Consider the following 26,068-nt stretch of genomic DNA (forward strand, 5'->3'; position numbering starts at 1 on the left):
TTCTGTAATATTCCATTATATCTATTTTTTTTTTTAAGATTTTATTTATTTATTTGACAGAGAGAGATCACAAGTAGACAGAGAGGCAGGCGGGGGAGGGGGGGAGAGCAGGCTCCCTGCTGAGCAGAGAGCCCGATGCGGGACTCGATCTGAGGACCCTGAGATCATGACCTGAGCCGAAGGCAGCGGCTTAACCCACTGAGCCACCCAGGTGCCCTCCATTATATCTATTTATCTACACACACACATACACACCACCATCTTCCTTATTTGTCTATTGATGAACACTTAGGTTGCTTCCGTATCTTGCATATTGTAAATAATGCTGCAATAAACAGGGGTGCACACATATCTTTATGAATTAGTGTTTTTGTTTTCTTTGGGTAATACTAATGAAATTATTGGTTCATGTGATATTTATAATTTTTAAAAGATTTTATTTATTTGCGAGAGAGAGAGAGCGCGCGCGAGAGCGAGAGCGCGTGAGCGAGCACAAAACTCAAGAAGTTATCTTTATATTACTGGGGCGAAACCGCTAACAACCCTCTGTACTAAAAAGCTCTCAGCAGAAGATTCCACATTTTCTTATTTGCTCCCCCAACCTGCCTGGCCAATGAGTCCATACTCCGACTGAGTGATAGCGAGGCGCTTCACCAGGCGACCTACGGAGGGGAGGAAAGAAACCAGACTCTCTGCAAGTTTGCTAAATGAAGAGAAGCCTTCCACCCAAGGCCCAACTGGGTGACCCCTCAACTCTAGCTCTCCACGCCCCTCCTCAGACCTCCGCCCCAGGCCCCGCCCCAGGCCCGCCCCACTCGGTCCAGACAAGTCCTTTCGCCTCTGGCCTGATTCGCAGGGAGCTTGCGCATTTCTTGGGGCGTCTCGGCACTGCCCGAATCAAAAAATGTGTGCGAGGCGGGGGCGGGAACTTCGTGCTTTCTACAAACCCCGCTACGGTGGCTTTCTGAGCTCTCCTAGAGCTGTTTTTTTGCCTTCTTGGTCCTGGCACTCCGGCTTCTTGCTCCCTGATATGGCTGAAGAGGGTATGTTATAAATTAGGCGCTCTCTGGGCAGCCCGTCTCCTGGCTCAGGGTCCTTGGGCTGAGACTTCAGGCGACGGCAGGGAAGGCAGGGTCCTTCTCTGGGGCAGTCGCGCAGGCAGCGGCTGCGGGAAGCCGGACACCGGGCGTCATGTATTACAAGTTTAGTGGCTTCACGCAGAAGTTGACCGGAACATGGGCTTCCGACGCCTATAGCCCGCAGGTACCGGTAGCGCCGGGCCATCTCGGACAGAAGCGGCCGCCCGAGCCTCTGCGCTTGGAAGTCGTGAGGCCGGAGGCGGCTGGGGATTTTTGCCTGCGGTTCGGTTTGGCTTGCCCCGCACGTCCCGGCCCCTCTCCACGTCTGCTTGCAGCGGCCGTAGAGCCGCTCATTCTGTAGCTGCTTCCCCAGCCGGGCCGGGCCGGCGCGGAAGTTGGGCCTGGCACTTAGCTGGGGTCAAGGTGACCTCCGAGGTCGTTGCTTCTGGGTCGTGGGGTGGCTTGTGGGGTCGGCGTGGCCCAGAATGCTACCTGGCAAGAGTCTGAAGTTCGGCTTTGTTCTATTTAAGGAGGTTCCGCTTTTGGTCTCCGCAGTGCTCTACTGTTATCCCCACTTCCTAGCCCAAAAAGCCGCATCAAAGCACGAGGTTCGAGAGCTGGGAGACAGCACCGAGGGAAGTCATAGGGGCGGGAGAGGCTGTAAGATCAGAATTGAGGGACTTAATGGGATCTTTCAAAAGTCCAATTGAATCTGGGCAACTACGTGCAACGACCTTAAACGCTTCTCAGCTGTAAAATGGTTGACTGCAGCTATTTGAGTCTAAAAAGTAATCTGATTTCACTCATTTTGTTGGTTGGGAATTTCGGACTCAGTTGTAGACTCTTAGTAAGAGCTAACATACTGGCTTTGCCATTTTATTTTTATGACCTTTATCAGGTTACTTAATTTTTTGTGAGCTTAGTTTCATCTAGGGCAGCTTTAGTACAGGTTAAATGAAGTGTCTTGTCACGTCATTAGTAGTCTTTGGCAGGTGTTGGTACTGGCAGGTGATAGGTAGCTAATTCTTCAGAAGTTGAGTGTGAGATACCATCGTGTTCGTTTCTGTCCTCAGAAGTGTAGGAACGGTTGGTGAAATATGCAGTTGGTGAAATATTCAAGCTGGAATCAATAGTAAGGATCCCAGGTGGGATGCTCTGTTGTTACCTCCTCCTTTCTGGGGTACACAGTAACTTGTCCAAGCGGGGATGATGTTTAAAGAGATTTGAGGGTCGCCTTGGTGGCTCAGTTGGTTAAGTGTCTGACCAGCTCAGGTCGTGATCTTGGGGTCCTGGGATCGAGTCCGGAGTCGGGTTCCCTGCTCAGTGGGGAGTCTTCTCCCTCTCTCCATCCAACCCTTCCCGCTCATGCGCTTGCTCTCTGTCTTCCTCAAATCAATAAAATCTTTTTAAAAAGTGATTTTAGTCTAAGATTAGATGTGCTGTTAATATTAACTAAAATAAGCGTGTCTGGGTGGCTCAGTCGGTTGAGTGTCTGGCTTCAGCTCAGGTCAAGATCTCAGGACCCTGGGATCCAGCCATCCAGCCCTGCTCTCTGCTCAGGAGGGTGACGGCTTCTCCCTTCCCCTCTGCCTGCTGCTCCCCCTGCTTGTGCTCTTTCTCTCTGTGTGTCAAATAAATAAAATCTCTAAAAAGAATTAAGACAGGGCAGGTTTGGGGGATTCGGGAGGAAGGGTCCAGGTTTATAAATGTTGAACTTGTGATGATGTCTGGTAGTAGCTGGATTTGGGAGTATGGAATTTAATAGGTTTGGGTGTCTTCAGCCTATAGTTGATAGTAGAAGCTATGGTGGGGAGATCACCCAGGGAGCATATAGGGAAGGAAGGTGGGACTACAGAACCATGAAGGGGGGGGTAGAGGAGGAACATTTATCAAAAGAACACACCAGGATTAGGAGGGAAACCAGTGTGGTGTCACTGAAGCCAAGTTGGTAATGAGGTCTAAAGAAGAAGTTGTCCACAGTGATTTATTTCTTTTGCAGATTACAGGGGAATAGCTATTTCTGTCATATTTATTTCTGTAGAAGAAGCATATTTTTCAGTGCACTGATCATAAATGTTTCAGTTTAATGAGTTTTGACCAATGCATACACTGTAACCCATACCCCTGTTAACATATAGGACATTCCATCACCCCTAGGAAGTTCTCTTCCTTATTCCTGTCCACCTTCCTCTTGTGACTCTTATAAATAAACCGGTTTTGCTGTTTTTGAATTTCACGTAAATGGAACCACACAGTACTCTTTTGTGTAGGGACTTTTTTCCCCCCATCAATATTTTTGAGGTTCATTCCTGTTACATGTATTAGTAGCTCCTTTTATTGCTGTGTAGGATTTCATTGTGTGACTATATCACAACTGATTTGTTTGTGGTTGTAGACGTTCTTTTACTTTTTACATATTTGTCAGAGAGCACAAGCAGGAGGAACGGCAATTAAAGGGAGAAACAGGCTCCCTGCTGAGCAAGGAGCTCACTGCCAAACTTGATCCTCTGACCTGAGCCGAAGGCAGACACTTAACTGACTAAGCCACCCAGGTGGCCTGTAGATGTTTTTTAAATAGAATTTTAGCATAATCTAGGTTTTGCTACCTAGCAAGGAAGTAAAATTTTTGACTGAAACTAACATATTGAAATTAAATTGGCTCCCAGAGCAGAGATTATCCTGAGATGCGTGTGGTACAGGTAGGGCGTTCAGATTTCTAGTGCCTCTTAAATGGTATTTCTCTTGAGAATGTAATCTTCTTAGTTACTTAAGATTTCTGACTTAGAAGTGATGTGTAGGTTTTGTATGTAGATTTCGGAGTGCTTGTGACAGGCATCCCCCAAACCAGGTGTTCTGGCTTTGGCAGTTAGGACTACTTCAGTTTTTCCTTTCTTGGAAACATTAGCACCCTGTAAAATGTAGATGTTTATAACTTCCAGTGTTATGTGAAGTAAATAACCTAACATGCGTTGAATAACCTGATATGGAAAAACTAGTTTTCTAATAATAGTACAGGTAGATATTTATAAATCAACTTGATGGCAAGTAATTGTATTTTCCAGTGGTTGATTGAAAAGCATTTTCCTTATCTTTTTGTGTCCTATGTCAAAGTAAATTGAGGCTAATAAACACATGAAAAGAGGCTCAACATCGTTAGTCATTAGGGAAATGCAGATCAAAACTACGGTGAGATATCACTTCACAACTGCTAAAATCAAAAGATAGACAACAGGTGTTAGTGAGAATGTGGAGACACTGGAACCCTACTATATTGTTGGTAGGGATGTAAAATGGTGCAGCCACTTTAGAAATAGTCTGGCAGTTTCTTAAAAAGGGAAACATTTCTACCTTATGACTCAACAATTCTAGTTAAGAGGGCAGGATGACATTCTAGGTAAAGGAAACTATGAGAATGAAGGAGGGGAAGGGGAGGGGGCTGCAGGGGAATCATTGAGTAGTAAGTTTAGCTGTGGTAGGTGGAGATAGATCATGAAGGGTCCAGGATGGTAGGGCTTACTTTTGTCAGAAACAGGAATTTACAAAGCATCTTGATGGAGAAAGCTGTGGTAGAGTCTTGTCCAGAGGTTGAAACAAGGGCATACTTCTCATCTTCAGTTTCGTGGAAGGTTTATGATGGAGGAGCAAGTATCATGACAGAGCTATGCTTGGAAAGATAATATGACTGGGAGAAACCGGTACCAGGAATGTCTGTTAAACCCATACAATAGTTCAGGGTCTTCCAAGTGGGAAAGGAGTCTGGGGAATAAGGATTTAGCGACCAGTGAGGGAGATTGTGGGGGATGAGAAAGGAGGACTCCAGGATGACTCGGTAATGAGAGGACGGTGGTGCTTTCCTTATAATAAACAGGGAACCCCTGAATAGGTTTGTGAGAAGCTGGGTGGATTTTGTGTCCTGGAAACATGGAGGTGGTAATATCTTGCTGGCAGGTAGAAAGAACGAACTTGAGTTGCTGCAGACTGAAATTTGTTTCTAGTCCTAAATCAGAGTGAATTCAGATCAGTGCACTGAAAAATTCTGTCATTTAAAATTTAAAAAAAAATTGTGTTTCTCTTATTTCTCCACTCTCCTTCTCAAATCTAAAAGGTAGAAGAAGAGGGAAACTTGGGCCAGTCAACTTTGAAGGGAAAGAAATCAAGTTGACTTTTGTCTTTAAAAATTTGGAGCAACTAGGGGCACCTGGCTGGCTCATTTGGTGAAGCATGCGACTCTTTGATCTTAGGGTTCCGAATTTGAGCCCTGCATTGGGTGTAGAGGTTACTTAAAAATAAGATCTTTTTTTATTTTTAAGATTGTATTTATTTATTTCAGAGAGAGAGAACACAAGTGGGGGGAAAGGGACAGAAGGAGAAGCAGACTCCCCACTGAGTGGGGAGCCCAATATGGGCTCGATCCCAGGACCCCAGAATCATGACCCGAGCCGAAGGCAGACACTTTACCATCTGAGCCATCCAGGTACCCCTTAAAAATAAAATCTTAAAAAAATTTTTCTGGAGCAACTAAATTATACTGGGAAGAACTCAACTGCTAAATATTGTTGCTGTTGAATGGCTCTTAATTGTAGAGGTAGTGATTGTGTAAATAGCTCGGAGATTTGATATTAAAAAGCAAAACCTGTGATTTCCACTTGGTCTGCAGTCCACTATTTTAAGAACAGCGTTCACTGGTTTTCTCATTTGTGGGAGGTGTGGGAGGCTCTGCCATCAACTGCTGATTTGATTTACATGACTTTAGTTCTGAAATATTTAAGTCTACGTTGTGGTGAAGCTATAGTTTATTTATACATTCAACAGATATTTAAATGTGCTCTTCGCTTTTTTAAGTGTTGGGAAGTAAGAGCAGTGAACAAAACATGCCAAAATCCTGCCTTCGTGAGGCTTCCATTGCAGTAGGGGGAGACACAGTAAACAACGTAAAATTCAGTATGTTAGGTGGTTATAAGTGCTGTGGAGAAAAAAAAAAAAAAAGACCAGGAATGGGTGATAGGTTGTTAGTGGGGTAAGGGGGGGACATGCAGTTTAAAAGGATGGTAAGGGAATGTCTTGCTGAGAAGGTGACACAGGGGCAAAGACCTGAAGGAGGTGAGGGTGCAGCCATGTGGATACCCAGAGAAGAGCATTCTAGGTAGAGGGAACAGTGCCTGGTGCCTGGGAGGTTTAAGGGGCTTGTCTCAGGGACTGGGGTAGAGAAAGGGGATGATGTAAATGATAGGGTGGTGGGGTTTGAGGGGTGCATCTCTTGGCCCTGGAAGTCCCTGTAAGAACTTTGGGTTTAAAAAAAAAAAAAAAAAAAAGAACTTTGGGTTTTGCTGAGTGAGATAGGAGGCTTTTGGAGAGGTTTGAGCTGAGTAGTGACATCTGTAGTCACCGGTTGCTGCATGACAGTAGGTGTGGAAATGGAGGGTGATCACTTGGGAGGCTCTTGTAAAAATCCAGGTGTTTGGACCAGAGTGTGGATTGGTGGAGATGGGTGAGAAGTGGTCAGATGCTGAGTGTACTTTGAAGGTAGAGCCAAAAGGATTTGCAGTGTATAAGCTGTATTAAAAATGATTCTGGGCACATGGGTGGCTCAGTCCTTTAAGCATCTGACTCTTGATTTCGGCTCAGGTCATGATCTCAGAGTTGTGAGATTGAGCTGTATAGGGCTTCGCATACAGTGAATGAGATTTTCTCCCTCTGACTCTCCCGACTCATGTGCGCACGCACGTGCTCTCTCTCAAATAAATAAATAAATAAAATCTTTAAAAAAAAAAAAAAAAGATTCCAAGGATTTGGGCCTGAGAACCTGGAAGGATGCTATTGTCAGTTATTGAGATGGGGTAGGCCCATAATTCTTATATATTGGGACATCTGCAACCCTGGAAGGAGCATAGGGGAAGGGATTTGCTTTAGATACCTTCCTGTAAATACAGCTTCCTGGTCAAGCCCATTCTTTGGAGCCCCAGCTAGTCCTGTCTAGCTGCCTTGAAACATTGGAAGCACTGACTGCTCTTAAATTCTTAGGAAATTGGGGTTCCTGGGGGGGCTCAGTCATTAACTGCCTTTGGCTCGAGTTATGATCCTAGGATCCTGGGGTTGAGCCCCGCGTCTGTCTCCCTGTTCGGCGGGAAGCCTGTTTCTCCCTATTCTACTTCCCCTGCTTGTATTCGTGCGTGCGCTCGCTTGCTTTCTCTCTCTCTCAAATAAATAAGTAAAATCTTAAAAAAGAAAAAAATTCTCAAGAAATTTAATGACAGATTGGTGAATATCCATTCCTTTTACTTGTGGGGCCAGGACAGCTGAGTTATTGATTGTATGGTATAATAAAAGTGCGTGGGTTTGAATCCATCTTTCTTATGGAATCTCAGCTTTGTTTTAATCGTTTGTAATTGAGTGGGGGGCACCTGGGTGGCCCAGTTGGTTAAGTGTCTGCCATTGCCTTGGGTCATGATCCCAGAGTCCCAGGATCGAGACCTTGCATCAGTCCCCCCCCTCCTTCAGCGAGGAGTCTGCTTCTCCCTCTGACTGTCCCCCCTCATGCTCTCTCTCTCTCTCTCTCAAATAGTCTTTAAAAAAAAATCATCTGTAACATGGGATGATAATACCTCATTTACAGGGTTAATGTGAAGAGTAAATTTATTTATGAAGATTATGTAGGGTCCTGAAAAGAAATGCTTATTATAAATGAAAGCAGAATGTAGAATTTTTTTTTTTTTTTAAGATTTTATCCATTTATTTGACAGCATAAGCAAGGGGAGTGGCAGGCATAGGGAGAAGAGCCTTCCCACTGAGCAGGGAGCCTGATGCTTAACTGACTGAGCCACCCAGGTGACCCTAGAATGTAGAATTTTATACCTGACTGTAAAGATGTTAAAATATGAAAAAAAGATTAGAGGAGAATATACAACTTATAATAGTTAATGGGATAAGATACTTGGATTATTGGTAACTTTAAAATTCCATATTCGAAACTTTTACAGTATTATAAATGGAAATACGGAGTTATTTCAAACCATTAGGATGGTTGATACTCCTTTCTTTGAATGATACTGTTCAAAAACTGCTGTAGTTTTCAATCACTTGATAGGTGAACAAACACTGAGCGATTAGGTATAATCCTTTCTAAAAATGCTCTCACATTAGTTCTGTCAAAACAAGAATTTGACTTCAAACCATTTTCAGAGCTGCTTAGTAGAAAAAGTTTTTAAATTTTTGCATTCAAAGGGAAATGATCCTTATAGAGAAAATACAAAGCTCACAGAATAAAGGAGTGTTTTAAATTCTTCAGTTCAAAGAGCAGTACTTTCTCATGTTCCTATCTCAGTAGTTAGGGCCTCCCGTCCCATCTCTAACTCCTTCTGAATCTGAGTGTGTTATATACTAAATTTAGACTAGCAGCTTACTCACAAAACTTTCTTTTAAAATCAGTTGTTGCCTTTAAGCAACAGCTGAGAAAGGGTAGTGGGGGCAGGTAGTAGAATATTTAAAAACCCAAGGCTCTGGACTTTAGAGGGGCCTGAGTTTTGACACCATTCTTTTGCTATGCGATCTTGGGCAAGTTGCCCTCCCTGATCTAGTTTTCTCCTCTGTAAAATAGGTATAGTAACATCTTGGTAGGGTTGCTGGCAGGATTAAATGAGATGATGTTTGTCAGATGCTTGACAGGATGCTGGCCATATAACAAAGTCTGAGTACATAATTAGTGGCTCTTATTTCAGAACATTAATATCCATAATGGCAGGGATTCTGTCTGTCCTAGTCATTGTGCATTTTCAGTATAGAGTAAGTGCTCAGTCATATATGCTGAGGGGATGCAGTGCAGAAAATCCACAGTTCATGCCCACATGGGACTGTGTCAAAGAAATAGAAATGATGTTTACTTTGTAGGGGGAGGTTAATTGAAATATAGTTGATTTACAGTGTTTTATTATATTTCAGGTGTATAACATAGTGATTCTATAATTATATACATTACAAAATGCTCACCACTGTAAGTATACTTAATCATCTGTCACCTTACAGCATTATTGACTATATTCTGTATGGTGTACTTTTTATCCTCCTGACTTATTTTACAACTGGAAGTTTTATCTTTTAATTTCCTTTACCTCCTTCCCTTATCCTCCCACCCTCTCCCCTCTGGGCCACCAGTTCTCTGTATTTATGGGTCTGTTTCTGTTTTTTGTTTTATTTTATAGATTTCACACATATGTGAGATACTAATGGTATTTGTTTTTTTCTGTCTTATTTCACTTAGCATACTATCTCTAGGTCCATGCAAGTTGTTGCCAGTGGCAATATCTTATTTTCATGGCTGAGTTTTACTCCATTATGTGTATGTGTGTGTGTGTGTACACACACACCACATCTTCTTTATCCATTCATCTATCAATGTACACTTAATACTGCTTCCATATCTTGGCTATTGTAAATAATTCTGCAATAAACATAAGGCTGCACATTGTTTTGCATTGATATTTTTGTTTTCTTTGGGTAAATACCCAGAAGCAGAATTACTGGTTTGTTTGTTTGTTTTTTTAGAATTACTGGTTTGTATGGTATTTGTATTTTTAATTTTTTGAGGAACCTCCATACTGTTTTCCATAATAGTTGCACCAGTTTATATTCCTATGAACAATGGGTAAGAGTTGCCTTTTCTCTCTATCCTCTACACCCTTGTTATTTCTTCACTTTTTGATACTAACTATCCTTGTTGTGGTTTTGATTTGCATTTCCCTGATACTTAGTGATGTTGAACATCTTTTCATGTGTCTGTTGGCCATCTGCAAGTCTGCTTTGGAAAATAAGTGTTCATATACTCTGTACATTTTTTTTTTTTTTTGGTGTTGAGTTGTATAAGTTCTTTATATATTTTGTATATTAACCCATTATTAGATATATCATTTGCACATAATCTTCTCCTAGTCAGTTGGTTGCCTTTTTGTTTCGTTGGTTTCCTTCACTGTGCAGAAGATTTTTTTTTCAATTTTTTTAAGATTTTATTTACTTATTTGACAGACAAAGATCACAAGTAGGCAGAGAGACCGGCGAGGGATGGGGGAGCAGGTTCCCTTCGGAGCAGGACCCTGGGATTATGACCTGAGCTGAAGGCAGAGGCTTTAACCCACTGAGCCACCAGGCGCCCCTGTGCAAAAGATTTTTAGTTTGCTATGGTCCCAGTTGTTTATTTTTGCTTTCGTTTCCCTTAGCCGGAGAGACCGATTCATAAACATGTTGTTAAGGCTGATAGCTAAGAGATTATGTATGTTTTTAGGAGTTTATGATTTCAGGTCTTACATTTGGGTTTTAATTCATTTGGAATTTATTTTTTGTGGGGTTTTGTTTTTTTTATTTTCAAATGATCCTTTATTGAAGTATTTTCCTTTGTGGTTCTTTTTTTTTTTTTTTTTTTTTTTAAAGATTTTATTTATTCATTTGACAGAGACGCACAGAGAGAGGGAACACAAGCAGGGGTAGTGGGGGAAGGAGAAGGGTTCCTGCCAAGCAGATAGCCTGATGCGGGGCTCAATCCCAGGACCCTGGGATCATGACCCGAGCTGAAGGCAGACACTCAACTGACTCAGCTACCCAGGCGCCCTCCTTTGTAGTTCTTAACTAGCTGAGTGTTCCACTGCATCACTATTAATGTCATCTATGATGTCATGAGGTTGGTGGCCATCAACATTGCAGCCCAAAGACTGGGCAGTACCCACGATCTCTTTAATGGTTCCAGAGGGTTCTGTGGCTAAAGATTGGTGTCACATCTGTCAGGCACTGTTGACAATCTCATCAAAAGTCTCATTTCCACTGTGCTTAATGTTTTTCTGCTTCTGTCTCTTGGCTGTTCCTTGAGGGCTTTGATAATTAGGGCAGAGGCAGAAGGTACTATTTCATTCTGGGCCTAATTTGAAAGGTCACTTTCACTGTAAAGTGAAAGACCCTTCCAGTCACCAGTTGCCTTGGCGATGTCACCAGCCTTTTTTGGAGACAGACCCAGGGGGTCAGTCTTTGAGGCCAGGGGCTGATGCGGCACTAATGTCCCCACCGGTGCTCCTCAAGTATACAGTACAGCTTTGATCTTGTTAGGGTCAAACTTAGGTGGCATGGTGGAGGTGGCTGGTGTTGGATGAACCCTGATTCAGGATGACCCGAGACAGTTGCACCTTTGTCTCCTCGTAGTCCAAAGCCCAAAGCTCTTTAAAAAAAAAATTTTTTTTAAAGTAATCTCTATACTCAGCATGGGGCTTGAACTCAGAACCCTGAGATCAAAAGTCACATGCTCTGCTGACTCAGCCAGCCAGGTGCCCTGAATTTCGTTTCATTTCTTTTTTTTTAATGTTTTATTTTAACTAACTAATTAATTAATTAATTTAGAGCAAAAGCATTGGGTTGGAGGGGAAGGAGAGAGAATCTAGAGGAGACTCCACACTGAACACAGAGCCTGATATGGGGCTGGATCCCATGACTGCAAGTTCCTGACCTGAGCCAAAACCAAGAGTTGAATGCTCAGCGACTGAGCCATCCAGCACTTCCAGTTTCATTCTCCTGCATGTAGTTGTCCAGTTCTACCAGCACCATTTATTGAGGAGATTGTCTTTTCCCCATTGTGTATTTTTGTTTCCTTTATTGTAGATTAATTGACCATAAAAATAATGGTTTTATTTCTGGGCTCTCTGTTCCATTGATCTCTGTTTTTGTGCTAGTACCGTACTGTTTTGATTATTATAGTTTTTGGTATATCTTGAAATCTGGGATTGTGATACCCTCAGCATTGTTCTTTTTCAAGATTGCTTTGTCTATTTGGGACCTTTGGTTCCATACAAATTTTAGGATTATTTTTTCTTATTCTGTGAAAAATGCTGTTGGTATTTGATAGGGATTGTATTGAATCTGTAGGCTGCTTTGGGTAGTGAACGTTTTAACAATATTAATTCTTCCAGTTAATGAGCATGGTGTATCTTTCCATTTATTTGTGTCTTCAGTTTCTTTCATTATTGTCTTAATAGTTTTCAATTCCTTGGTTAAATTTATTCCTTAGGTATTTCATTCTTTTTGTAGTTGTAAATGGGGTTGTTTTCTTAATTTCTCCTTCTGCTACTTGACTATTAGCATATCAAAATGCAACAGGTTTTTGTATATTGTATCCTGCGACTTTACTGAATTCATGTATTCTGATAATTTTTTGGTGGAGTCTTTAGGGTTTTTTTATATGTAGTATCATGTCAGCTGGAAATACTGAAAGCTTTACTTGTTATCTAGATGCCCTTTATTTCTTTTTTTTCATCTGATTGCTGTGGCTAGGACTTCAGTACTGTGTTGAATAAGAGTGGGGAGAAGGGACATACTTGTTTTGTTCCTTTTGATCTTAGAGAAAAAGCTTTCACTTTTCACCATTGAGTATGATGTTAGCTGGTGGATTTATCATACATGGTCTTTATTATATTGAGGTATGTTCCTTCTAAACCCACTTTGTTGAGACTTTTTATCATAAATGGATATTGAATTTTGTGAAATGTTTTTTCTGCATTTGTTGAGGTGATCGTTTGATTTTTATCCTCATTTTGTTAATGTTGTATATCCTATTGATTGATTTGTGGATATTGAACCATTCTTGCATCCTGGAATAAGTCCCGCTTGATCGTGGTTTGATCTTTTTAATGTATTGTTGAATTCAGTTTGCTAAATTGATTGAGTATTGCTAATTGTTGAGTATTTTTTGCATCTGTGTTCATCAGAGATACCAAGCTGTCATTTTCTTTTTTTATTTGGTTTTAGTATCAGGGTAATGCTGGTCTTGTAGAATGAATTTGGAAGATTTTCTTCCTCTTCTAGTTTTTGGAATCCTTTGAGAATGACAGGTATTAACTCTTCTTTAAATGTTTGATAGGAGGTATTACCTATGAAGTCATGTAGACCTGGATGTTTATTTGTTGGGAGGTTTTGTTTTTTTTTTTTTTTTCCAAGATTTTATTTATTTATTTGACAGAGAGACAGAGAGGGAACACAAACGGAGATTGGGAGAGGGAGAAGCAGGCTTCTTGCTGAGCAGGGAGCCTGGTGTGGGTCTCAATCATGGCCCATGATCATGGCCCATGCAGAAGGAAGACGCTTCATGACTGAGCCACCCAGGCGCCCCTCTTGGGAGTTTTTTGATTACAGATGCACTTTCTCTACTAGTAATTGATCTGCTCAGTTTTGCTATTTCTTCCCGATTCAGTCTTTGAAGATTGCGTGTTTCTAGAAATTTATCCATTTCTTCTATGTTGTTCAACTTGTTGGCATCTAATTTTCATAGTAGTCTCTTAAAATCCTTTGTATTTCTGTGGTGTTAGTTGCAACTTCTCTTTCATTTGGGATTTTGTTTGAGCTCTTTTTTTCTTAATAAGTCTGCTAAAGGTTTATCAATTTTGTTTATCTTTTTGAAGAACCAGTTCTTAGTTTCATTTTTTTTAGTCTCCATTTAATTGATTTCTACGTAATCTTTGTTATTTCATTCTTTCTACTAACTTTGCTCTCCATTCTTTTTCTTGTTCCTATAGGGGTAAAGTTAAGGTTGTTGAGATTGTTCGTATTTCTTGAGGTAGGCCTGTATTACTTTAAACTTCCTCTTAGGACTGCTTTTGTTGCATCCCAAAGATTTTGAACCATTGTTTCCATTTTCATTTCTCCGTGTATCTTTAAAATTTCCTCTTTGTGGGGCACCTGGGTGGCTCAGTGGGTTAAAGCCTCTGCCTTGGCTCATGAGGCTCTCTGCTCAGTGGGGAGCCTGCTTCCTCCTCTCTCTCTGCCTACTTGTGATCGTTGTCAAATAAATAAATAAAATCTTTAAAAAAAAATAAAATTTCCTCTTTGAGTTCTTCCTTGATCCACGGATTGTTTAAGAGCATGTTGTTTAGCCTCCCATGTGTTTGTGGTTTTTTCCAGGGTTTGTTTTTTGTTTTGTGTGTGTGTGTGTGTGTGTGTGTGTTTTTGCTATAATTGAGTTCTAGGTTCATAGTGCTGTGAATGGAGAAGATGCTGCATCTTAAATTTATTGAGACTTGTTTTGTGGCCTAACATATAATCTGTCCTGGAGAATGTTCCAGATGCACTTGAAAAGTATATATATTCTGCTGCTCATGGATGGATTGTTCTGTATATATCTGCTAGGTCTGTCTGGTCTGATGTTATTTAAAGCCACTGTTACCTTATTGATTTTATGTCTGGATTCTCTCTCCATTGATATAAGTGGGGTGTTAAAGCCTCCTACTATTATTGTATTACTGTCAGTTTCTCCCTTTGTGTCTGTTAATATTTGCTTTGTATATTTAGGTGCTTCTGTGTTGGGTGCATAGATATTTACAGTTGTTGTAACCTCTTGTTGGATTATTCCCTTTATATAGTGCCCTTCTTTGTTTCTTGTTACAGTCTTTGTTTTAAAGGCCAATTTGTCTGATAAAAGTTTTTACTATCCCAACTTTCTTTTTACTTCCATTTGTGTGGAATATTTTTCTTTATATCCCTTCACTTTCAGTCTGTACCTGTCTTTAGGTCTGAAGAGAGCCTCTTAATAGGCAACATTAGATGGCCCTTGTTTTTTATTCTTTGAATCACCCTTGCTTTTTTTTTTTTTTTTAAGATTTTTAAAATTTTTATTTCTTTGTCAGAGAGAGAGCGCGCAAGAGTGCACAAACGGGGGAGTCACAGGCAGAGGGAGAAGCCGGCTACCCACTGAACACGGAGCCTGATGTGGGACCGATCCCATTACCCTGGGATCATGACCCGAGCCAAAGGCAGACACCCAATGACTGAGCCACCCAGGCGTCCCTGAATTACCCTTATCTTTTGACTGGAACATTTTGACCATTTACTTACTTACTTAATTAATTTATTAAATAGGGTCCACACCTAGCCAGGAGCCCAGTGTGGGCCTCAAACTTATGACCTTAAGATCAAGACCTGAGCCTAGATCAAGAGTTGAACACTTAACTCACTGAGCCACTCAAGTGCCCCATTTTTTTAAAAGACGATTTACATTTAAAGTAATAATGTACAGGTGACATTTTGTTAATTGCTTTCTGGTGGTTTTTGTCATTTTTTTCTCCTCTCTTCCCTTGTAATTGGTGACTTGTGTTTTGTTAGGATTCCTTTCTTTCTATTTTCTTGTGGATTTATTATAAGTTTTTGGTTTCTGGTTAGCTCAAGTTTCATATGTAGCATCTTAAGGATATAGCAGTCTATTAAGCTTAGGGTTAATATATGGTTAAGTTCAAACAGATTCTAAAATCACTATGTATTAAATCCTCCCCATGTATGTATATGATGTCATATTTTACATCTTTATTTTGTGACTCTCAACAAATTTTATAGGTAATTGATTTTACTCATCTTTTAACTTTCATACTAGTTTTGTAAGTGATTGATTTATTACCTTTATTATATGTTTGCTTTTACCAGTGAGGTTTTTTTGTAATTTTCTCCTAGTTACAGCCTTTTCTTTTTGGCTTAAAGTCCCTTTAACATTTCTTCTAATTTGTGTTGTGCTGGGGCAGCCTCGGTGGGATGTTTGGAGCTGAGGCAGGTGCGTGTGGTGGAGGATTCCTCGGGGACAGCTGCAGCTGGTGTGGGCTGGGGCTGGAGGCTAGGGGCGGGCTAGCATGCCTGCTCCCATCTGCACTATCAAGGCAGAGCGGGAACGGAAACAATGGTGCTTGCTAGCACCTTCTAACCAGAGGGATTTCTAGCAGTTCTCCCACCATTTAGCAGTTGTTCTAGCATTAGTATATGAGGTTTTCTTCACTTATAGTCTGTTTGCCTTTTATTTTATTTTACTTTTTTGAGATTTTATTTACTTGAGAGAAAGAGAGCACGACAGGGAGGAGGGTCAGAGGGAGAAGCTGATTCCTCGCTGAGCAGGGAGCCCCACCAGGGACTCGATCCTGGAACTCCAGGATTATGACCTGAGCCAAAGGCAGGCGCTTAAGCCAATTGAACTACCCAGGCGCCCTCTATTTGCCTTTTAAACTGATTGGGGTTTTTTTTGCCCTGCCCCCAGGCTGTGTGTGGGCCTCCCAGTGCTGTCCCTCCCCACTGCAGTTCTAGCATCAGGTGCGGTTCCTGTTGTTACCATGTCTCTGTTTCCTGCCATTCTCTGTGTGGTCCCTCTGTCCTTTGCTATGCAGAAGCTGTTCAGTCAGCCTTCAGTTCTTCAAGCGGAATCACTCGCTGTGTGTAGGTGTAGATTTTGTGTGTTCCTGGAGGAAGTGAGTTCGGGGGTCTTTCTGTGCTGCCACCTTGGACCGGAACAAGTTTGCTTTAATGCCTTTTAGTTGCCCCGTTGATCTTAATGCTTGCCTGGTGGGAGTATCATTGAAGCTTTCAATATATGATCTTTAGACTAGGTCTTGTCAGTTTTAGGTTAAGTTTTTATGTCTTTGAGGAGATTAAAGACCAGGGGTCTGACAATTCTGTTAATTTGAGCAAAGGATTTTCTCTTTCATCTGTAAAATGAAAGAGGCTGAGCTTGAACTCTACTTCCTAACTTTAAATTTTATTTTTTTTAGATAGAATGTAAAAGGATGCAGTTTTATTGGTTTGTAACTCTTAGCTCCTATCTTTTAGAATTTAATATAAAAGGATGCGATTTTATTGGTTTTTAACTCTTAGCTCCTGTCTTAATCTCCAGGTTATTTTGGAGAACCATCTATAAACCTGCCACTGTGGCTTTACTCTATCAGATAGAAAACCGGAGTTCCCCTGAGGTACTTCTTTTTTGTTTTAATAGCTTTATCAAGATACAATTCACATCCCATACATTCAGTCATTTAAAGGGTATAACTCAGTAGTTTTTAGTGTATTGATGGATATTGTGCAACCATTACCACATTACTTTTAGAGCATTTTTGTCACTTCCAGAAGAAACGTATACCCTGCAGTTATCACCCGCCTATTGCTCACCTCCCAGCCCTAGGCAGCTGCTGATCTCCTTTCTGTCTATGTAGATTTTCCTATTCTGGACTTGCATATGAATGGGCTCATAGAAGATGTGGTCTTTTTGACTAGCTTCTTTTCATGTTTTTAAGGGTTATCCTTGTGACAGCCTGTGACAGTACTTCATTTATCTCCCCCTTTAGGTTCTTTTTAAGCCTGTGTTCTGTCCGTGTGGCCCAGGGAGCAGCTAATCGCAGACTTGTGTTGACCCCCAGTGTCATTGAGTGGATATTGCTGACTGTGTGCTGTGTGCCTGTGGCAGGGACGCTGCTTTAGGCACACAGTGTTGCCTGCCGTCTTTTCAGGGCTAGATCCCATTGCTTTTATTTTTTATTTTTTATTTTTTTAAAAGATTTTATTTATTTATTTGACAGAGAGATCACAAGTAGGCAGAGAGGCAGGCAGAGAGAGAGGGGGAAGCAGGCTCCCCACTAAGTAGAGAGCCCGATGCGGGGCTCGATCCCAGGACCCCGAGATCATGACCCGAGCCGAGGGCAGAGGCCTTAACCCACTGAGCCCACCAGGTGCCCCAAGATCCCAGTGCTTTTAGATACATGTCCTAGATGAGAACATTGAATTTCCTTTATTTTTACTGTGTCTGTTTAACTTACAGGTTTATTATTGCCAGAAGGTTCAGTTACTCTAATTGTTTTGTTTTCTGGTCCCGAAAGACAGGTCTCTTACCATTACAGGCTCCTCCAGATTGAGAGATTTTTTTTACTGTATGCCTACACACTTTCTGCTGTCTACTCTGGAGTTAGAACATGTTAGTACGCTAGCTTACCCAGAGCAGAAAAGGGACAGCTGGGTCTCTTTGGAAATCTAACCAAAAGTTCATAAAGATTTTAAACGATTTACTGATTTGATAGGAAGATACATAATAGTTATTTCTGGAAGCCCAGATTGGGCTTTTGTGGTTGTTTGCTTCTCCTCCTTCCCCACCCCCATCTTAATGGCAGGGAATTCTTCTCAGTAGGGTTTGCTGTGGGAAAGTGGACTACGGTATTTTGCTGAAAGTTTAAGGACTTTAAATCTTAAAATTAAAGGCCTTGTAATGCAGACTCGGAGAGCCTTTCCTTCCTTCTTGTGTGGTTGAATTACTGCCTCCAGGATTCCAGACAGCCTGCTTGTTGAAAGGTTGTTCATAAGCCCAGGCATGCTTTCAACTTGACATTTTCCTTTTTCCTACAGGGATTAAGGCCTTTGGTTTCCTCAGAAGCACCACCTATCATATTTGCCACACCAACCAAACTGAGTTCTGATTTTCCTGTATATGATTATGCTGGGAAAAACAAAGTTCCCGAGCTGCAGAAGTTTTTCCAGGTGAGAGAAGACACTAGAACAGACACTAGAGAATAAGTTATTTCGGCCATGCGTTTTCTTCTAGTTATTTTTTGCTTGCTTGATATTAAAATTCACTGAGCTATTAGATGTAGGGGAGGCTCTCTTGGGTTTGCTGATCAACAGAGAGAAGCCAGAACTGCAATTTAGAATGTTATTAACGGTAATCTACATACAGATAACTGAGAGGTCAGTGACGCCGCTGCATCTCAGGTGCTGTTGGAGCGGCACTGTGAGCTCCTCCTCTTGCCCCCTCAGAAATGTATGCAGATTCAGGACCGGTTTGGGGACTTTGGGTCAGTTGAATCCCTTTTATCCAATAAGTAAGACTTGATTGGGCAATTGGGGTCTTGAGTTACTATGGGGAGGGAGTTTGTAGACTGCAAAATAATGGATTCAGCATTTTATGGAGTCTCTTTTTTAAACAAGGGTTTAACAGCTTACTGGAAAGAAGCTGCATACAAAATGGACTAGAGCGTATTAATTGACTTGGTGTGCTCAGCCATCACTGGCTAATGATCAGAGGTCAGACTAAATGTAGGGCATTTCTTGTGCCTGTGGTCATTTAACTGTGGATTACCTTTGCCTTTAAAAGAAATCCACCAGTGCTGCTTTTCTAATTGAGCAAGATACGGTAAATTATTTTGAAACATGGAATTTGTTGCATGCGTGTTCCTGAGGCTCCATTTTGGAGAATGGCTTTGGCCTTACAGGCTGTGGCTGCGTTTATAAGAAAACGTATCCCACTCTTTCTCTCCGAATTCTAATGGATTAGAGCTTTTTCCACTGCAGTGTGTCGATAGATTAGTTCTAAAGTAGCGACATTTGTTCTTCATTAGCCTAAACTGCAAAATCTTTTTATTATTAACGATGTCCTTGGTAATTCTTGCTTTCCAGAAATCCGATGGTGTGCCTATCCACCTGAAACGAGGCCTGCCTGACCAAATGCTTTACCGGACCACCATGGCGCTGACGCTGGGGGGGACCATCTACTGCCTGATTGCTCTCTACATGGCTTCGCAGCCCAGGAACAAATGACTTTAGGCTGCAGAGGACTGGTTTGCTTTTTGGCATAAACCCTTTGAATTTTCATTTTTCACTGCTCTGTAAACATTTTCTTTTTTACTTGAATGGTTTACTTAACATTTTCCCAGAGAAATAGGAAGATATTAAGGCAGTATTTTGGTTTATGAAATGCACATGGTCCATCAGAGCTCATTGGACAGTTAAAACTATTGTTTAAAGAAATGCTGCTGTTCCTTGGGCTCCTGATTTCCCTGGAGGTTCTAGGGGAAGGCTGCACACAGGCTCATTGACAGCAGTCTGTCCTGAGGTCCTTAGGGACTCAGAGTGGTGTTTTTGAGCATGGGGTACGGAGGCCTTTCTGGATTTGGATGTGGTTGAGGAAGGAAGAGAGAAACCAAGGCCAGGAGTATGAAACGGAGGTTTACGCTAGTAGACACCTTGGGGGTTTTTCCTTCTTGTGGTAAAATGTTAAAAATTATTTGCAGCCTGACTCTGTTCATTGGACAGTTTGTTTCCAAGGGTTATTTGCCTCACCTCAGATCGTTAGTGAAATTTTATGTGTAATTGTTTGTATTTATTCCACCTCGGGAACAGAAGACACCTGTTTAATGTTGCACTTTAGACCAGTGTGTTTTATTAATGCAGCTGTGACACAAAGTCTCCTTTACCTTTTCAAAATGTTATGGCTTTAAATTATGATTTATTTTGATTGTGGAATAAATACATGAATGAAAAATCTCAATTTTGAAGTCCTTTTGAATGACCTTTCAGAATACTTTCAGGATACCAGAGGCATCTTAAACCTGAGTCTCATTTCTTTCTTTTTAATTAGGCACCAGATGATCTTTACAGAATGGTTCCTCAAAGTCATGTAATAGGCTAATGGCATATTGATGATTACCATGTGGTTCCTTATAAGAAAGCAGCTCGCCCCTTAGTGAAATGTGCCTGTAATACACAGTTCATTTAGACATTAATTTCCTGTGCTTTCACAATCGGTAGGCTTCACATACGTATATTCTATGAATGCTGAGAAAAGGTGGGATTTTATTATATATAAAGTGGTAGTCTGCGTCTTGCTGTAGCAAGGAACAGTGACCTTTTACTGAGGGTAAAATAAACACCCAGCAGCATCCTCACAGGCTAGCAGGCCCTTACTTGTCTGTACAGATCTAAACTTTATTCTTCTCTGGTATTTCCTCCAAGTTTTTATTTTGAAAACTTCGGACTACAGAAGGATTATAAGAGTAGTACAGTATACACCTGTATAACCTTCACTTAGCAATATATTTGCATTTTCTTGTTCTCTTACAAATGCAGGCACATATAATGAATGTATGTAAACTCACAGTTGTTCTTTGCTGAATCAAGATTAAGCTATGGAATTATGATAATTCAGCCATAAAAACTGTAGGCAGTACCTTTAAGAATAAGGACATTTTCCTTTGTAACCATAATACAGTTGTCATACTCCATTTAACATTGATAACAATACTATTTAATATTTATTCTGTATTTAAATTTCCCCAGGCATCCCAATAATGTGTCCTTTATAGTTGTGTTTTTTTAAATAACAGCTTTAATTGGAATATAATTCACACACCATGGAATTCACCTATTTCATTTTATCTTTTTTTTAAAACGATTTATTTATTTTAGGGAGAAAGCATGTACGCATGGGTGAGGGGGGGCAGAGGGAGAGGGACAGAGCATCTCAAGCAGACTCCCTGCTGAGTGCAGAGCCCCATTCGGGGCTCAATCTCACCACCCTGAGATGTTGACCCAAGCTGAAATTGGAAGTCGGACATTCAACTGACTGAGCCCCCCCAGGTGCCCCTACAGTTCACCTATTTAAAGTGTATAATTCAGTGGTTTTTACTGTATACAGAGTTGTGCAACCATCACCACAATCAATTTTAAAACATCTCCTTATCCTAAGAGAAGGTTCTGTCCTGTTAAGTCATTTCCCCTTCCCCACCCCACCTCCCAGCCTTAGCAACCACCGATCTGTTTTCTCTTTTTCTAGATTTGGCTTCTCTGGGCGTTTCATGTGAATATAATCATTTGACACGTGATCTTCTGTGACTGGCTTCTCCCTGTAATGAGTTTGAGGTTCGGCCATGTTGTAGCACTTGTCATGTGTCAGTGCTTCACTCCTTTTTATGGCTGAATACTACTTCATTGTATCAATAGGCCACATTTTGTTTATCCTTTCATCAGTTGATGGACATGTGGGTTATTTCCACTTTTTGACTACTATGACTATGCTATTAATGCTTCAATGGACATTGGTGTACAGGTTTTTGAATGGGCCTGTGTTTTCATTTCTCTCGGGTATGTACCTAGGATATACCCACGAGTGGAGTTGCTGGGCATGTAGTGACTCCGTGTTTAATTTCTGGAGGAATTGCCAGACTTTCCAAATCAGCTTTACCATTTTATATTCCTGCCAGCAGTGCTAACTGACTTTTTTTTTTTTTTTTTTTAAGATTTTATTTATTTATTTGACAGAGAGAGAGACTGCAAGAGAGGGAACACACACAGGGGGAGTGGGAGAAGGAGGAGCAGGCTTCCCGCTGAGCAGGGAGCTCGATGCAAGGCTTAACCATGACCCTCGGATCACGACCTGAGCTGAAGGCAGACACTTAACGACTGAGCCACCCAGGTGCCCCATGCTAACTGACTTTTGTTTTTGTTTTAGGTCCAGAAGCCACTTGAGGATCAAATGTTGTATTTAATTCCTGTGTCCCGTTAGCTTTTTTAAATCCAGAATAGCTCCCACTGTCGTTCATTGAAGAGTTTGAAGAGTTCAGGTCAGTGTTTTGCAGAACATCCTTCAACTTGGATTTGTCTTACTGTCTCCTTATGATTGGATTGAGGTTAAACATATTTGTCAGGAATTCTTCATATATGATGTGGTATTCTCAGCTTGATACCAGATTGTCCTATTATTAGCAATTTGAAGGTAGGATAGCTTTATTCAGCTGTTGTCTGCCAGATTTCTCCCTTATAAGATACCCTTTCCCCTTTGTAATAAGTAATCTGTGGGGTGGTATTTGAGACTGGGAACATCCCATCGTTAGTTTACACGCAGTGTAGCAGTCATTGGTGATTCTTGCCTGAAGCATTTAATACTAAGGTAGTTGTAAAAATGTGATTCTCCATTCTATCATTCTTTCTTCATTGTTGACATTTCCCTGTGAAGATGAGCTCGCCTCTCCTCTTCCAGACTTCTAGTGTGATTTCCTCACACTGGAATGATCACCGCCTCTGTCAACATTCATTCCCGTGCTTCAGTGCACCCCAGATTTGGCTTCTGTGTCATGTCGACGCGCCCCGTCAAATGAGTCTCTGCCTCATTTTTCTGAATTATCCCACCTTATGAATACATCAGAATTTATTTAATTAGTCTCCTTTTGATGGGTATTTAGTTGTAAATTTTTTGCTTTTATAAGCACTGCTTTAATATATGATCTTCCCATGTCATCTTAAATGTTGTTGAATGTATTTGTAGGGTAATTTCTAGAAGTGAGACTTACAAGGCAAAGGGAATGTGTGTTTCTGGTTTTGATAGCTGGTCCTCACTGAGAGAGATGGTGCTGGTGTGCATTCCTACTTAGCTGTCGTGAGGGTGCCGGTTCCTCCTCCCTTTTGCCAGCAGAATGCTCTATCAGACTTTTTATCTTTGCCATTCTGGTAAGTGGTAACATTTCTCTGGTTTCAGTTGTTTTCCTTGGGGCACCTGGGTGGCTCAATCGGTTAACCATCTGCCTTCAGCTCAGGTCATGTTCCCAGGGTTCTGGGATCAAGTCCCACATCAGGTTCCTTCCTCAACAGGGAGTCTGCTTCTCCATCTGCCTGCTCTGTCTGCAGCTCTCCCTGCTTTTGCTGTCTCTCTCTCTGACAAATAAATAAAATCTTAAAGAAAAAGATAAAATTTGGGGGGTGGGTAAAAGTTTAGGTGGAAAAGTGAAGTGAGAATCAGTAAAAGTTGAAGGAGAAATTTCTGTTACATAGACATTTGTGTTTTTAACTAGATGGAGGGAGGTGTCTAATTGCAGTGCTATTTATGTGCCACTGAATACATTTATAATAGTGATGTAGTAGTTTACACCAATACCTGTCAGACACCCAAAACTATACTCTTTGCAGCTATTTAAACATAACATCTAAAATTTTTCATTGTAAGCTTATATATACAAAGGGGCTCACGTTGATTGTCAGAATTCTTTTCAGGTGCACAAGAGCAAGAAAGGTTGCAAATGGCTCCTTTGTACTTCTCCTTTCAAAGAAGTGCCCCCTCCTTTGTTCTGTCACCCAGATTCCCTTTCAGGGTCTGACTAGCTTTCCTTCTGCTGCTTGGGCTCTTGTCTGGTGTGGCTCTGATGTGAGGCCATCAGGGGCCTGGTGAAGGAAGTGGTGGCTTTAAACACGGGCTGACTTTGATTTGTATACTTTTCCTTCCCTTTGTGTGTGGAGCTCTAGGCAGGCTCCCTGGGCTTGTTTGGTGTTGAGGTTTCCATTCCCCAAGTCTTCCAGACTTCTCTTACAGTTGCAGAGTGTGCAAACCTCTCATTTTCTGACCTGTTGACCTTCATTAGTAGAGGTTACACCAGGGGCAATGATTCATTGTTTAGAAATTCAGATACTACCTACTCAGCAATTAATACATTTATTTGACATTTTGCCTATATTCTGGGTTGCATCGCCTTTTTTTTTTTTTAAAGATTTATTATTTATTTATTTTGCAGTGAAAGCAAGAGAGTACAAGCAAGGGAGCGACAGGCAGAAGGAGAGGGAGAAGCAGGCTTCCTGCTGAGCAAGGAGCCCGATGCAGGACTCAGTCCCAGGACCTGGGGATCATGACCTGAGCCAAAGGTGGACACTTAACGACTGAGCTACCCAGGCACCCCTGGGTTGCATCAGACTTTAATCTAGCCCCCAAAATTGCCCAAGTTGGGTGTGGTTGGAAAGTGGGATCCTGTCCTCAGTGCTCTTCTTGTCAAGGTCATTGGCCGTCTTTGGTTGTCCAAGGCTCCTCTGACCCAAGGTTATCAAGGAATTCTACTAATCCTCTACTTTTACCAGCTATTTCATTAGGGTGCAAACGCACATGCTCTTAGGTGCCAGGGACCCAAAGATGAATCAGATGTCTTTGTACCAAGCACTGTGATTAAATTTAAGGAAATACCTTAAAATTTTTTAGGTTCTTTTCAGGGTCTCTCTCAGTGGCTTAGAGTTGATAAACCATATGACCAAGAAACTCTTTTGTTATGGAGGAATTCTGCCGTTATCCCTCACCTGTCCCAATCTGTGTGCTCTGTGGGGTCGGAGGGGGTCTGGTGCTGTAGGACAGACTGCCCCTGGCTGTGGCTTCTGTTCTGGGAAGCTTCTGGCACCTTGGCTATAGGTTGCCCCTGCTGTTGTGAAGGCATCAGCTGAGCCTTGCTCTTCTTACACGAGAGCAGCTGGGGTGGCTCAGCCACCTCCCAAGGTGCAGACAGGAGTGGGATGGGTCATTTGCCTTTTCTGGCATTGGCAACTGTCAACTGTCACTTGCAGGAGCTTGAATCGGGAACTGACCTTTGTGTGGTTCCAGGATGCAGGGGGTGCCGTGCTGTGCCGTGCTGCCTCAGGACATGTTGGCTGGGTGGATGCTGCTTCTGCTCAGGGTCTGGAATGGGTTAGAACCGATTTCCAAAGGAGAAATATGAATGGAAACAGGGCAAGCAGAGTGGCTGGGAATGGCATTCTTAAGAGAATTTTTTACCCTCTCAAGTTCTGACAAAGCCCTCCTGGGACATCACGCCTTTCCTTGCCCATGACCTTGTCCGTGACCTTGAGCTTTGTCATAGTCATGTGAGTGTACCTCAAGTCCCTGGCCCTTTATGCTGCTCAACAAGCAGGAGCCAGATCAGCCAAGTATAAATATCACAGTCTGGTGGAAGTCCACTGATGCTGCCTCAGGCTGTGGCAAGCGCTCGGGTAGCCTCCCAGTCAGCAGCGGAAAAGAGCCAGGGTCTGGCTATCAGGTACAACTGAAAGAATCCGGGAGCTGGGTTTTGGAAGGCAGACTGGGGAGGTTGAGGCTGGGGCCATGCTGAAGTGCAGGCAGCCACGTAGGCGATAGGAGTGCTCCTGAGGGCACCTCCCCACAGGAGGGCATTGCCAGGGCTCCTAACTGTCTCAGCATATCTCTGGAGTGGGGAGATGTGGGCAGAGGGCAGGAGGCAGAGGTGGGGGCCAGGGCGCGCCTTGGGCAGGGGTCTGCTGTCCCCAGCATTGGTGGGAAAAGCCAAGGAAGGAGGTCTCGGCTTGGTTGCTCAGCTCAGCTGGAGCCGTTTTCCTTAGGTTATGGAATTGCCTTGCCACTGGAGAGGGTGGGGGAAAGGTGGAGGAAGTTCCAGAATCGGTTAATACCTGTCAGACTCCAAGCCCATCTCCTACTTGCCCCCAGCTCTCCCCTGCTTAGGCCACAAAACCTCCGTGTTAGACAGCAGATTAATTTGAAAATTGAGTTGCAGCTGGATGAGTTGATGTCAACTTCAAAGTTCACTGGTGCTTAATTAAAGCCATCCAGAGACTAAACCTGCTCCCAGGAAATTATTCTGACCGAATAATTAAAGAGAATAAAGGTTAGATTTGTGTTTCCGGCT

The 26,068-nt window shown here is 42.0% G+C and overlaps 1 protein-coding gene and 1 pseudogene across 2 annotated transcripts; one reads left to right on the forward strand and one right to left on the reverse strand.

Moving 5' to 3' along the window:
• The first annotated feature begins 1,109 nt into the window (after positions 1-1,109).
• On the forward strand, positions 1,110-20,154 carry COX7A2L (cytochrome c oxidase subunit 7A2 like). The gene is made up of 3 exons (XM_080813319.1): positions 1,110-1,263; positions 18,237-18,368; positions 19,284-20,154. Exons 1-3 carry the CDS (start codon positions 1,192-1,194, stop codon positions 19,422-19,424), a joined length of 345 nt encoding a protein of 114 aa, XP_080669445.1. The 5' UTR covers positions 1,110-1,191; the 3' UTR covers positions 19,425-20,154.
• LOC308349609 (large ribosomal subunit protein uL11-like) lies at positions 10,688-11,181 on the reverse strand (annotated as a pseudogene). Its single transcript has one exon. The product of its transcript is annotated as a large ribosomal subunit protein uL11-like (transcript).
• Positions 20,155-26,068: the final 5,914 nt, after the last annotated feature.

The sequence above is a fragment of the Martes martes genome, assembly GCF_963455335.1.
Source record: "Martes martes genome assembly, chromosome: 9".
Taxonomy (NCBI): domain Eukaryota; kingdom Metazoa; phylum Chordata; class Mammalia; order Carnivora; family Mustelidae; genus Martes; species Martes martes.

What these genes read in the sequence shown, in the direction of transcription:
- COX7A2L (XM_080813319.1), top strand. Translation starts at nt 1,192, where the DNA reads ATGTATTACAAGTTTAGTGGCTTCACGCAGAAGTTGACCGGAACATGG. An exon ending in CCGACGCCTATAGCCCGCAG is followed by an intron (nt 1,264 to 18,236) that starts GTACCGGTAGCG and finishes TTTTTCCTACAG; the next exon opens with GGATTAAGGCCTTTGGTTTC. An exon ending in AGCTGCAGAAGTTTTTCCAG is followed by an intron (nt 18,369 to 19,283) that starts GTGAGAGAAGAC and finishes CTTGCTTTCCAG; the next exon opens with AAATCCGATGGTGTGCCTAT.